Source organism: Dreissena polymorpha, chromosome 5 (genome assembly GCF_020536995.1).
Source record: "Dreissena polymorpha isolate Duluth1 chromosome 5, UMN_Dpol_1.0, whole genome shotgun sequence".
In the NCBI taxonomy this organism is placed as follows: domain Eukaryota; kingdom Metazoa; phylum Mollusca; class Bivalvia; order Myida; family Dreissenidae; genus Dreissena; species Dreissena polymorpha.
Window position 1 is genome coordinate 80937192 of NC_068359.1, and position 13634 is coordinate 80950825.

At 35.6% G+C, this 13634-nt stretch overlaps 1 protein-coding gene across 1 annotated transcript in view; it reads right to left on the reverse strand.

Moving 5' to 3' along the window:
- Positions 1-1905: 1905 nt before the first annotated feature.
- Positions 1906-13634, reverse strand: part of LOC127882077 (progesterone-induced-blocking factor 1-like) — a 31160-nt gene continuing 19431 nt past the window's right edge. Inside the window, 5 exon segments of the mRNA XM_052430504.1 lie at positions 1906-4762; positions 6822-6986; positions 10697-10781; positions 11828-11958; positions 12864-12966. Of these exon segments, the coding sequence (XP_052286464.1) occupies positions 4664-4762; positions 6822-6986; positions 10697-10781; positions 11828-11958; positions 12864-12966 (583 nt within the window). The 3' untranslated portion in view covers positions 1906-4663.

Genomic DNA, 13634 nt, shown 5'->3' on the forward strand with positions numbered 1-13634 from the left:
CTCAGCTATAAATAGTACAGCATATTCTGGGAAAAAGATATAATAATAGTTTGAAAACGTTAATTTTAAATCAGTTATATTCAATCCATTATATGTTTAAAGGTCAATGAAACAACTATGCACATTCTGTATTGTATTTAACATTTGTCGTGATTCAGTAAATAAATTGCGAATTAAAACGTGTATAATTAACGTTTAAAGCGATCATGAGTGTAAAGAAAACGAATTATTTCGAACCTGCCATGTGTAAACGTTATAACGAGTATGGTATAAAAACAGCATAATAGCCATACGATATCTATGAAATTCGCTCTTATGCGTGCTTTCTCATTTTGCATATTTAATAAACTTTTCAAACACAAACTACAGAGCCACATCAGTGCACATACTATGTTTGGTAATTCATTCGTTTGTTGGATATTGTTTGCTGTTTTAAACACATATTAGGCCATATCGCGGAGATTTAGTTAAACTTACCATGTGTTCATGGGCGAACTCACGTATTCAAGTCGTATTGCGCTCATACCTACTTTCGGGAATCATTATTAAATTATTGCCGTACTTAACGAAAAAAACATGCCTAAGCTTACTGAATTAGAGAAAAAAAACAATAATCAAAGAGAAAAAATATATGTTCACGCACATTGGCATGTGAAATCACGTCCGTACACATAACATCATTAACTTAGGAAAGGAAACAACGAAATATAAAGTTTGGTATGGTATTCATGTGAAATCAAAGAGCATGGTGTAATTAAAGAGCATGTCAAGTTTTGAATGTATCTACTACGTAACGTTATGTTATAACCCACAAACGTTTTACTGTAACAGAACGTTTTTTTTTTAAAGATAAGTGGTACAGAAAATACACGTCGAATATCTTTCTTAAGATATTTCTTGTTATATTTGATCGAGAATGTAACCCGCCTCCAAGTTTCGCTGAATAGGTCAAGTTCCCCACGTGTACTGCTTCCCCGTACCCCCAAATTTTTGTTCGTACCCAAAAAATTTCGTACCCATTTTTTTCGTACCAAATTTTTGTTTCGTACCCACATTTTTTTTCGTACCCAATTTTTTTTCGTACCGATTTTTTTGTTCGTAACCAAATTTTGTTCGTAACCAAATTTTTTTCGTACCCAATTTTTTTGGCATAATTTTTGTACCCAAAGTGTTTGTACCCACATACACAATTGTGGTGATGAAGAAAAACTTAAATTGATGCTTTTATATCTATCCTCTTGAAAAGCATCGTCACACCAGTACTGTCAGTACTTTGATAAATTATGTCTAACATACTATTACTTTGTTGGATTTAATTACATTTCATTGAAAAATAAAAGCAATTGCAGACGACCGAAAATAAGTGTGTTCTAGTGAATTGTTAGCTTTCTATTTATATAAAAAAGGCTGGATATTAAAGGTTGAGTAAAAAAACTTAAAGGCGAAATAGATGGATTACTTCATTGCCATATGTTTGCTTAAATTATATACACATTTATTACTTTTACTATCTTTTTGTTTTACCAAAACATTTGGCATGAACTTCGCATGTACATTTTGAATAAGGTCAAATATTAGAACATGTTAATTGGTGTATAGGAATACGTACTTACCGTAAGATCGTGGTCAGGCAAGGAACTTCCGGAGATAAACTAGTTTATTCGACCCTTCGTTATTAGGTCAATAATTGCAACAGAGGCAGGATAAATTAAAATAATATACCGGTATCCAATTTTAAGTTATTTTCTGTAAACCAATTATCTATTTTTAGAAGCAGATCAGTTAAGTTTCTTCGGTTTCAGGTGAGCACACCAGGGCCTTTTGCCCTCTTGTTAACCAGCAGTCAGTGTTTCATTGAACGTAACATGATAAACGTGGTTTTAATAAATCAATTAAGTCATAGAACAACATTAAAACGTTTTATTATTTTGAAATATTTCTAAAATACGATTTATCTTACACAATAATAATAACAATTTATGTACAGAATATCACAGAAAGTATATTTTTCCTATGAAAATAAATCAACCAATAGGGACATTTTAACAATCACCTGAAACAATTTCAGAAACGTGTAGTAAGGGTCTGTATAGAAAGGCAAAGCACACAATTATTTGTTCACTTTTACATAGATACAATGTCAGAACATACCAGTCCATAAAGTATTTGCAATAGAGTTAAATACCAAATATAATTGATGTATGTGCTGCATAATCTATCATTGATCTATGTTGTCTCCTTATATTGAACACAGATTAATATCAGTTTCACAATTCATAAAAGACCCATATGTGTGAAAGCAGATTTATGTCTGTGGTTAGAGACTTAAATAATTTGCTTTTGGTTTCAATATGATCTCCACCAAACCCTCTCACTATATCAACAAGTTGAATATTCTATTTATATTTTTCCCTCACATAAACGTTCCACAGCACATAACTGGCACTATTTTCCTTCATTGTGCTCAAATCATAACTCCCTTGAAAATATTCCAGGCAGTATGGAGAAAGCAAAAACGTAATGACAATATTCTGTTGTATCAAATACAATTAAGATAGCAAGGAGTTAAACATTTGAACAAATACATTTAAACATCTAATAAGTAAGACAACTATAGTAAATTTGGCAGTATACGACATTTAGTTATTATAAGAATACCAGAATAGAACTAGAGCACCGCATTACGGGTGTCAACACTCTGCTGCGGGTGCAGTTTTGAATAAATTAAAGCTTGTCAGAATTTTATTTTTTAAGAGGTCAGTGACCTTGACCTAGTGACCCAAAAAATGGGTGTGGCATGTAGAACTCATCAAGGTGCATCTACATATGAAGTTTCAAAGTTGTAGGTGAAAGCACTTTGACTTTAGAGCAAAATGTCAAGGTTTTAGCACGATGCGGACGACACAACGAGCTGGCTATGATAATATCTCGGGTTTTCTCCAAAAACAGCCGAGCTAAAAATTAAGACATTTGAGGTAAGCTGTTATATAATTGCCTGTCAAATGACAAAGTTTCAGCCCAAACAAGCTGTGTTGTGGCCAACTATGACCTTGGACCTAAACATGTGACCTTGACCTCTGATGTAGAGACAGGGTTTACACACAAAATGCTGTCTCCTCATATATGTCATTAGTGGGAAGTTATTTTCTAAAAGAGTGAAGAATTACAAAGATTCAGTCCAGAAAATTTGACCTTTAAACTCTTAGAGCAACCTTGACCTTTTTGAAAGGGAGATAAGTGTTAAATGCAAATGTTAATCAACATGTCGTCCTAAGATGGTTTGCATTTGTAATTTTTTAATCCATCCAAACGTGGCAAATTTATTGCTGTGTCAGGAATTTTCCCCTCTGTTTAACATCAAGTTTACACTTTTTTACCTCCCACCTGTTCCCTTGACCTTCGAGGTAGGAAGACTGGTGTATTACGCAAACACGTAACTTATGATGGTTTACATAAGTTATTATAAAACCAATCAATACAAAGCAAATTTATTGCTGTGACGAAGTTTTATGGCAAATGTTGACATTTGACCTCTAAAGAGTTTTTTTTACCTTTGAGGTCAAGATACGGAAGTTACATGTGACATTGTTTGATCAAGATGGTGATCATTTGTGGCACATTATTAAAAACAAGATGTGTTTGTGAAACACAATGTCCCCCTATATGATGTTTGACCTTGAAGGATGACCTTGACCCTTCGCCACTCGAAATGTGCAGCTCCTTGAGATACACACGCATTTCAAATATAAAATTGCTAGCTTAAATATTGCAGAAGTGACATTACAAGCGCAATTTTGACCCATATATTTGACCTTGAAGGATGACCTTGACCTTTCACCACTCAAAATGTGCAGCTCCATGAGATACACATGCATGCCAAATATCAAGTTGCTATCTTCAATATCGCAAAAGTATTCATAAAATAAGCCATTTGGGCCACATATATTTGACCTCTGACCTTGAAGAATGACCTTGACCTTTCACCACTCAAAATGTGCAGCTCCATGAGATACACATGCATGCCAAATATCAAGTTGCTATCTTCAATATCGCAAAAGTATTAATAAAATAAGCGATTTGGGCCACATATATTTGACCTCTGACCTTGAAGGATGACCTTGAAGGATGACCTTTCACCACTAAAAATGTGCAGCTCCATGAGATACACATGCATGCCAAATATCAACTTGCTATCTTCAATATTGCAAAAGTATTCATTAAATGAGCGATTTTGGACACATATATTTGACCTCTGACTTTGAAGGATGACCATGACCTTTCACCACTCAAAATGTGCAGCTTCATGACGTACACTTGCATGCCAAATATGAAGTTGCTATCTTCAATATAGCAAAAGTTATTGCAAAATGTTAAAGTTGGCGCAAACAGACAGGCAGACCAACCAACAGGGCAAAAACAATATGTCCCCCACTACTATAGTGGGGGACATAAAAATCAATCAATACCGTAAAGTGATGGCTGAGACAGAAAACTTAACAAAGTTAACAGAGTGACTATTATATGCAACCTTTTTTTTAAGAGGGGGGGGGGGGGAGGGGCGTATAAATGTATCATTTGACCCAATTCAGAAATAAAATAAAAATATTTTAAGTTTATCTTAAGACATATCTAAAATATGGCTGCTGGAAGAATTCTTCGTTCTTCAGGAGTTGTAGATGGTATATTCTTTAGATTTCTGTGTAGACTGGGACATATTCTTGTTCTTCAATTTCTTGGCCCACTTGGGAGGTGAACTTCGGGTCTGAAACCAGCATAGCACACAAGCTGTCAAATCTCCGAGTAAAAGAGAAGTAAAACCTTACAATGAAATATAAAACTACGATGGTATCAAATGTGTTTGAACAATTTTAATTTGTCAGTTGTTTTAAGACAGTCTCTGGTGTTTCCCACAGAAAACATAAACACGGTAGTCTAGAAGGATGTTCTACATTATGACCTATTGGTCTATTATGCTATTGATGTAGTGATAGATATTTCAAGAGCAAATAACCTTACTGGTTGATCAAACCTCTTCACTTTTAAATTGATCCATTTAAGTTAAATTAAGTTTAAGTATCCTTGCATTCAAAAGAAGGAAATCAGCCAAAAAGGATCAATAGCACACCCCTGTAAAACTAAATGATGACACAATGTAAAAATAATCCTTGCTCTGGGGGAATGGGGCCTAATGCATGTGCATAAAGTGTTGTCCCAGATTAACATGTGCAATCTGCACATGCTATTCCGGGTCGACATGTTCCGCTTTTATAGAATTTTTTGTTTAACCCTTTCCCACTCAGAAGCAAAGTGAAATTTGCTATGTGCAAACAGCATAAAACCAGTAACTCCCAGTCTGTTCAGGTTTTATGCTTTTGCTGTTCCTCAGTATCTAAGGATTTGAAATGAAGCTTTTAAAACTTGAATTTAGTTAGAAAGGTCTTTGATTAAATCTAACTTTCAAAGGAACTATAAATGCCTCAAAATCCGCATCTAAGTGGTAAAGGGTTAAAGGGGCCTTTTCACAGATTTTCGCATGTTTTGAAGTTTGTCATTAAATGCTTTATATTGATAAATGTAAACATTGGATCTAAAAAGCTCCAGTAAAAAATCAAGAATAAAATTTAAAAAAGGAAAAAAAAGTAGACTGCAGCAGGGCTCAAACCAGTGACCCCCGGAGTCCTGGAGTAAAAACTAATTAGACTGCTCGGCCATCCTTCCAAGTATGCATAAGCCACATATTTTATACTTTATATAAGCAATCTTCAAAGTTTCACATAATTAAATGACAACAACAGAACTCTCCAAATTATTTAATCGTTTCGCATTGCAACGCTTTATAATTTTTAGGTTTTTTAATCGTCAAAAGATGCCTATAATGGCTATATAAGACCATGGTAAATGTTCAGTATTACTGTTTCCTCACAAATATCATAACTAAAACGAAAATTTGCAAATCTGAAACAACTTTTTTCAATATGTCAATTTACCAAAACGTGAAAAGATCCCTTTAAAGGAAGACTGCACAGGCTTAACTGGGACTACATCGTACACATATGCCTTGAGCCAAGTTTTCCCAGAACAAGGCTAAAATGACGAAACATTATTTAAAATTCAAGTTACACCCACCAATGAAATGAATTCATGTTTAAGGGGCCATCCAACAGATAAAGCGTCGTATTGACAAGATTCGATATTTTGGAAAACTACGAGGATTGCTTATATAGCTAAACAATACATCTGCTCTGAATGTGAGCATGGATGGTCGAGTGGTCTAGGCTGGAGGCTTTTTACTTCAGGACTCCAGGAATCCAGGGGTCAGTGGTTCGAGCCCTGTTGAGGGTTACTTTTTTTTTAAATTGCATTCTTGTTATTTTAATGGAGATTTTTAGTTCAAATGTTTAATTTTATCAATATAAAGCATTTAAAGCATTTAATGACAAGCTTCAATACATGCCAAAATCTGTTGGACGGCCCCTGTAAACCCACAAATGAAATGGATTTATGTTTAACCCAACAAAGAAATGAATTCCTGTTAAACCCACAAATGGAATGGATTCATGTTTAACCTAACAATGAAATGGATTCATGATTCTCCCAAAAATGAAATGGATCCATGTTGTACCCACCAATGAAATGGATTCATGTTCAATCCATCAATAAAATGGATTCATGTTTACTCAACAATTAAATGGATTCATGTTTTACCCACCAATGAAATGGAATCGTTCTAAAGAAGCCAATGAGATTGATTCACATTAAAACGACCAATTATACGGATTCATGTTTAACCCATTGCTGAATAGGATTCATGTTTAACCCACCAATGAAATGGATGCAGGCTGAGTGACATTGGGGTCATCGTCTGTCTCAAAGCCCCTAAATGGGGCATGAACAGAGGCACTCTTAGGCTTCACTGGGTGAGGCTTCTTGTCGCTATGGCGATGCTGGGACATGCTCAGTACCACCTGCTTCATCACTGACATCTCCTGCAGCAGAGACAGCCAGTTACTAATACATGTATAACAAATGGCGAGCAATGAATGGCACCTTCTTTTTCAATTTTGTCATGTTTTTTAAAGGAAATGCTCATTACCATGAGCTTCATCATGCAGTAAACAATATCGCACGAGTTACTACTATCACAACCAATGGCGAGTAATGCAATAAATGGCACCTTTGCTTTTATATATTCGGATATGATTTTCAAAGGTGATGAACCATTAGACCAACTCAGGTAGGAGCCCAACTATGCAACATTTGTGTGTAATTATTATTTCAACACCCAACGTAAATGAAATATTATCTATAAAACAAGAGGGCCATGATGGCCCTGAATCGCTCACCTGACTAACCTTGGTACATCAACTTAAATTCTATCAGACCCACATACAATTCCAAGCCAGATTTCATTAATTAATACATTCTGACAAAATTTCATTAAGACATGATGAAAACTGTGACCTCTTTCATCTAAACCAGGTTTTACTAGAATTGGCCCGGTGACCTAATTTTTGACCCCAGATGACCCATATACGATCCAAAATCAGATATTATTAAGATAAACAATCTGACCAAAACATCTGATGAAAACTGTAACATCTATTGTCTACACAAGTTTTTCTATTATTGACCTAGTGACCTAGATTTTGACCCCAGATGACCTAAATACAATCCCAACCCAGATTTCATCAAGATATACATTCTGACCAAATTTCATAAAGATTGGACGAAAACTGTGACCTCTATTGTCTACACAAGGTTGTTCTATTATTTGACCTAGTGACCTAGTTTTTGACCCCAGATGACCCAAATACAATCCCAACCAAGATTTCATCAAGATAAATATTCTGACCAAATTTCATAAAGATTGGATGAAAACTGTGACCTCTATTGTATACACAAGGTTTTTCTATTATTTGACCTAGTATTTTTATCCCAGATGACCCAAATACAATCCCAACCCAGATTTTATCAAGATAAACATTCTGACCAAATTTCATAAAGACTGGATGAAAACTGTGACCTCTACTGTCTACACAAACAAATTGTTGACGGACGCACACACGCACGCACAACGGACGCCGGACATCACACGGTCACATAAGCTCACCATGTCACTTCGTGTCAGGTGAGCTAAAAAAAGTTACTAGCTCATAATGTGCAGCGGAAAGAACCATTTAAGCATTTTTGGTACAAAAAAAAAATGAGGGAACTAATGTCAGTACCACATTTGCATAAGCTGGTCGACCTTTGGCCAAGTGAAATAAATAACATGTGACATAATGCAGAAGTCATTGAATATGGATGCAGCAAGCGTGCAACTTATTCATTATGACCGAGATTTACAGAAATTGTACATATATTAACAGTATTTTATTACGGTTTCCTGATACAATTTGAAGTGGTTCTCTACAAGAAAAGTCCACAGTACAGGGACAAAACTAACCCAAGTTTGGGTGATATTATCTTAGATGTAGTTATCATATTTTTAATTCTAACTAAGTTTAGCTGAATGCCACCAACAACCAATAAAAAACAAGGGACAAAATTGTCACAAAACCAGGTTTTCAATTTGAAAAAAAAGTCTGATAAAGGGAGACAACTCAAAATGTGCATTGTTACTGATTGTTCATAGTTACCTTCTATTCAAAATCAATATATTTTTAGTCATGGTGAACTTGACCTTGGAGATATTGATGTAATTCTTTTGCCTGACACACCGTCCAATGATTGTGACCAAATGTGCCAAAAGATTTTAAAATCTCACAGTGAATGACATAGTTATGGCCCGGACAATCTCATTTATGGCCATTTTTTACCTTTGAACTCAACGTGTGACCTTGACCTTGGAGATATCATGTTCGCGCGACACACCGTGTAATGATGGTGAACAAATGTGCCAAACGATTTTAAAATCTCACAATGAACGACAAAGTTATGGCCCGGACAAGCTTGTTCCGCCAGCCCGCCGACATTCGCCAATCTTCCTTCGGAAAACCTGGTTAAAAACCCCTAAATACAAAATATTCCTGATTGCATAATTAGAATATGGCGATATACTTAAGAGCAGGAGAGACATATTTACCAGATATAATAAAAGCTGCGCCATGAGCGCATGATACGCCCGTCGTTCGCCAATGAAGTAGTAAGGTAATAAATAACCCTTTGAATCATTTTTTTACTTCAGTTTATTTGTATTTGAATACATGGTTTATTTTATAAGTACATGAGCATGGAAATCACGAAATTTTGACGAACAAAGTCCCATAACTCTGGAACGACAATTCAGAATTCCGTCAAAAACGAAAGGGGATCAGGGTTTATCAATATTAAGATTGTGTTGAAATTTGAAAAAAATCCATCGAAGGATATTTGAGCTACAGTAGGACATTCAATGAAATCACGAAATTTTGACGAACAAAGTCCCATAACTCTGGAACGACAATTCAGAATTCCGTCAAAAACGAAAGGGGATCAGGGTTTATCAATATTAAGATTGTGTTAAAATTTGAAGAAAATCTGTCAAAGGATATTTGACGTAGCGTACGACATTAACAGACGGACGGACTGACGGACGGACGGACAGACGGACGCGGGGTATACCATAATACGTCCCGTCATAGACGGGCGTATAAAAAATCCATCGGGGGATATTTGAGCTACGGTAGGATACATGAACAACAATAACATTTAAGGTCACAGTGACCTTGACCTTAGAATGAATGACCTTGAAATGACCAGTGGTCATCTAAGTGTGCTTGCAAACCTTCATGTCAAGTTTGAAGACTCTATGTCCAAGCATACCAAAGTTATAACAATTTTAACATTTTAACATTTAAGGTCACAGTGACCTTGACCTTCAAATGAATGACATTGAAATGACCAGTGGTCATCTTCTAGTACTGGCCAATCTTTATTTCAAGTTTGAAGACTCTAGGTACAAGCATACCAAAGTTATAACATGAAATAAGAACTTTAACATTTTTACATTCAAGGTCACAGTGACCTTGACCTTCAAATGAATGACCTTGAAATGTCCAGGGGTTACTTACTAGTTCTGGCCAACCTTCATGTCAAGTTTCAAGACTCTAGGTCCAAGCATACCAAAGTTATAACAACTTTAACATTTTTACATTCAAGGTCACAGTGACCTTGACCTTCAAATGAATGACCTTGAAATGTCCAGTGGTTACTTACTAGTTCTGGCCAACCTTCATGTCAAGTTTCAAGACTCTAGGTCCAAGCATACCAAAGTTATAACAACTTTAACATTTTTATATAGCTACAGTAGGACATTCAATGAAATCACGAAATTTTGACGAACAAAGTCCCATAACTCTGGAACGACAATTCAGAATTCCGTCAAAAACGAAAGGGGATCAGGGTTTATCAATATTAAGATTGTGTTAAAATTTGAAGAAAATCTGTCAAAGGATATTTGACGTAGCGTACGACATTAACAGACGGACGGACGGACGGACGCGGGGTATACCATAATACGTCCCGTCATAGACGGGCGTATAAAAACGACCATACAAGCGGAAACTGTCGTCCCTGATTAGCCTGTGTAGACTGCACAGGCTAATACAGGATGGCACTATGCACAGGCAATCATCCCCATTTTCCCAGAAAGAGAGCATGACTCATTTGTTTGTAAACTATATTATATAATGTCTCGATGTAAGTATAATATCACCTCTCGTTGGTTGAGGAGTCTCTCCAAATCTAGAGCCATCTGGTTCTTAGTTTTTATAGCTTCCCCCCTCTCCTTCTCTAATCGTCTGAAATGTACAATAAAAGTTGATGGCATTGAATGATTATTACTGTAGAATCATTCATATTCATGAGACATTCAGTTTCCTTTATTTTGTAGGGTGACAGATTCAAGGATTTTTAAACACATTGGTAAAATGACCGACACAAACTCATCAAAATGACACAAAATTAAGTGTCCACACAAGTAATTTTTGTTAAAAAAACAAACACAATTTATGCTGACAAATATAAAAAAAAAATAAGAAGTGCTAAAGACTTTCAAATCAATCTCTTTGAATGTAGGACCTCATTGCATGTATTAATAATATTAATATAATCCTAGTTTACATAAGGTCTCAAAAAGCATATTACCCAGAGTACAAAATATAAACAGCAAAACAATAGCTTTATTTTGAGTTGTTATACAATCTGTGAAATTGTGATGACTATAATTATCTTGTGATTGAAAAAATCTTCTTAAACAGTACTGCCTTGGATTTGAAAAGGGCCATGTGCCCTTTTAATCAAAGTGTGTGCTGTCATATTATCCCTAAGGCATATTTTTGCAATAAAACATTAACATATTTTTATACAACACATAACATGTATTGTCTTTTTCATTATTTTTATGAAAAAAAAAAGTTTATTTTATTAGTTCTTTTAAACATCAAACAAAATGTGCTGTAAAATGACGTGTTCAAATTAAAAAGGGCATGGTGGTAGTTTCACCCTTTCCTCCATAAGAAGCAATGTAAAATGACTTTTGCAACCAGCATAAAACCAGAACAGCCTGCAAGTAACTCGCAGTGTGTTCGGGTTTTATGCTGTTTGCTGTTCATCAGTAACTAAGAGTTGGAAATGAAGCCTTTAAAACTTGAATTTAGTAAGAAAAGTATTTAATTAAATGTAACGTTTTAAGGGACTACAAATGCGTCAAAATACATATCGAAGTGGTAAAGGGTTAAGTGGGCAAGGTGGACCCTCAGAGAGGCAGGGTGAAGTGCCCTTCCATTAGGACCAAGCAGGAGCACTTTTAAATAATTGTCCTATGTGAACAAAAGTTGGTCATTACTGGTTTTCCTCCTCTAGACTGCCAATGTAGTCCTTCTGTTTGGAGATCTGTGAGTCCCTTGTACGCATGCTCTCTATCAGGTAGTTGTACGGCTGCTGGGCCTGGTCCAGAATGGAGTTGGTGCTCTTCACCTGCATAGACCGGAGGCAAACAGATTTAAAAAGGGACTGCTATCGCTAAAAGCACTCAGATTACCTCTCCGAAGACCAATAATTTAAACTGAAATGCAGCCTCTCCCCCCAGCTAACAGTCAACCATAAATTTCTGTGCCTGGTGTTCTTGTTGTTTTTTTTAATCCAAACATTCAGCAGAAATATTTGCGTAAATAAAAGGGTATCTTGCCCTCATAAATGTAAATGGAATCATAATAAACATTTCAGATATGTTAAAAGCGATGTTTAATTATTAAGCCTCCCACTGAGAAAACGTGGCTTAATGCATGTGCATAAAGTGTATTTCCAGATTAGCCAGTCCGTACAGGCTAATCAGGGGTGACACTTTCTATAAAAAATAACTTTTTTGTTTTGTTTTAATTGAAACAAGGGACAAAATTGTCACAAAACAAGGTATTCAATTTGAAAAAGTCTGATAAAGAGAGACAACTCAAACTGAACTGATTGTTTATAATTAACCCCCTTTGTTTCAAAATAAATCTATTTTTAGTCCTGGCAACCTTGACCTTGGAGATATTGACGTAATTCTTTCCAGCGACACACCGTCCGATGATGGTGAACAAATGTGTCAAATGATTTGAAAATCTCACAATGAATGACTTAGTTATGGCCCAGACAAGCTCATTTATGTGCATTTTTTTACCTTTGAACTCAAAGTGTGACGGTAACCTTGGAGATATCGACGTAATTCTTTCGCGCGACACACTGTCTAATGATGGTGAACAAACGTGCCAAATGATTTTAAAATCTCACAATGAACGACAAAGTTATGGCTGAAGACTGACAGGCTAATCTCTGATAACACTTTATGAACATCCATTTAGCCCAGTCTTCTCAATTATTCTTGATCCAAACTAGCCTACCTCTTCCGCTAATTGAACTATTTTCTTCTTCTCTCTGTCAATCTCCTGTCGTAGGGAAGTATTGATCTTTTCAAGCTGTAGAACCCTTCTGGCTAAATGCACACTGAAAAGAAAACTTGGTAAGTAACATTATCCCTTGCAAATACGTGAAGTTTATCATAACACTTAACCTTAATATTAACAATTTACCTTGCTCCTAAAACTGAATCTTATCCCAACACTTGATATTATTCCTATCACTTACTCTTAATCCCAACACTTGATATTAATCCTAACACTTAAATCTTAAACCCAACACTTGACATAAATCTCAACATGTAACCTTAATCCTAACACGTAACCTTAATCCTAACTCTTAACCTTAAACCCAACACTTGACATTAATCATAACACTTAATCTTAAACCCAACACTTGACATTAATCTCAACACTTAATCTTAAACCCAACACTTGACATTAATCCCAACACGTTACCTTAACGCTTTACCACTTAGATACGTATTTGTACGCATTTGTAGTCCCTCAGAAAGTTAAATTTTATTAACAGTGTTTCAGATTGGGTCGGCCCTTCGGCTTTTGGCTGATAAATTTTCAAATGACCGAAGAAATTGTATTCAGTGCGACGATCGGGCAGACAAATAAACCGTTTGTCAGACAATGTGACCGGTACATTTCTGTAGGAATAATTCAAGTCTTTTGGACGATCAAATATCAGTGTGCATTCTAGACCGCGCGATTACACAAATCACACTATTTTTCCAAAGATTGCGC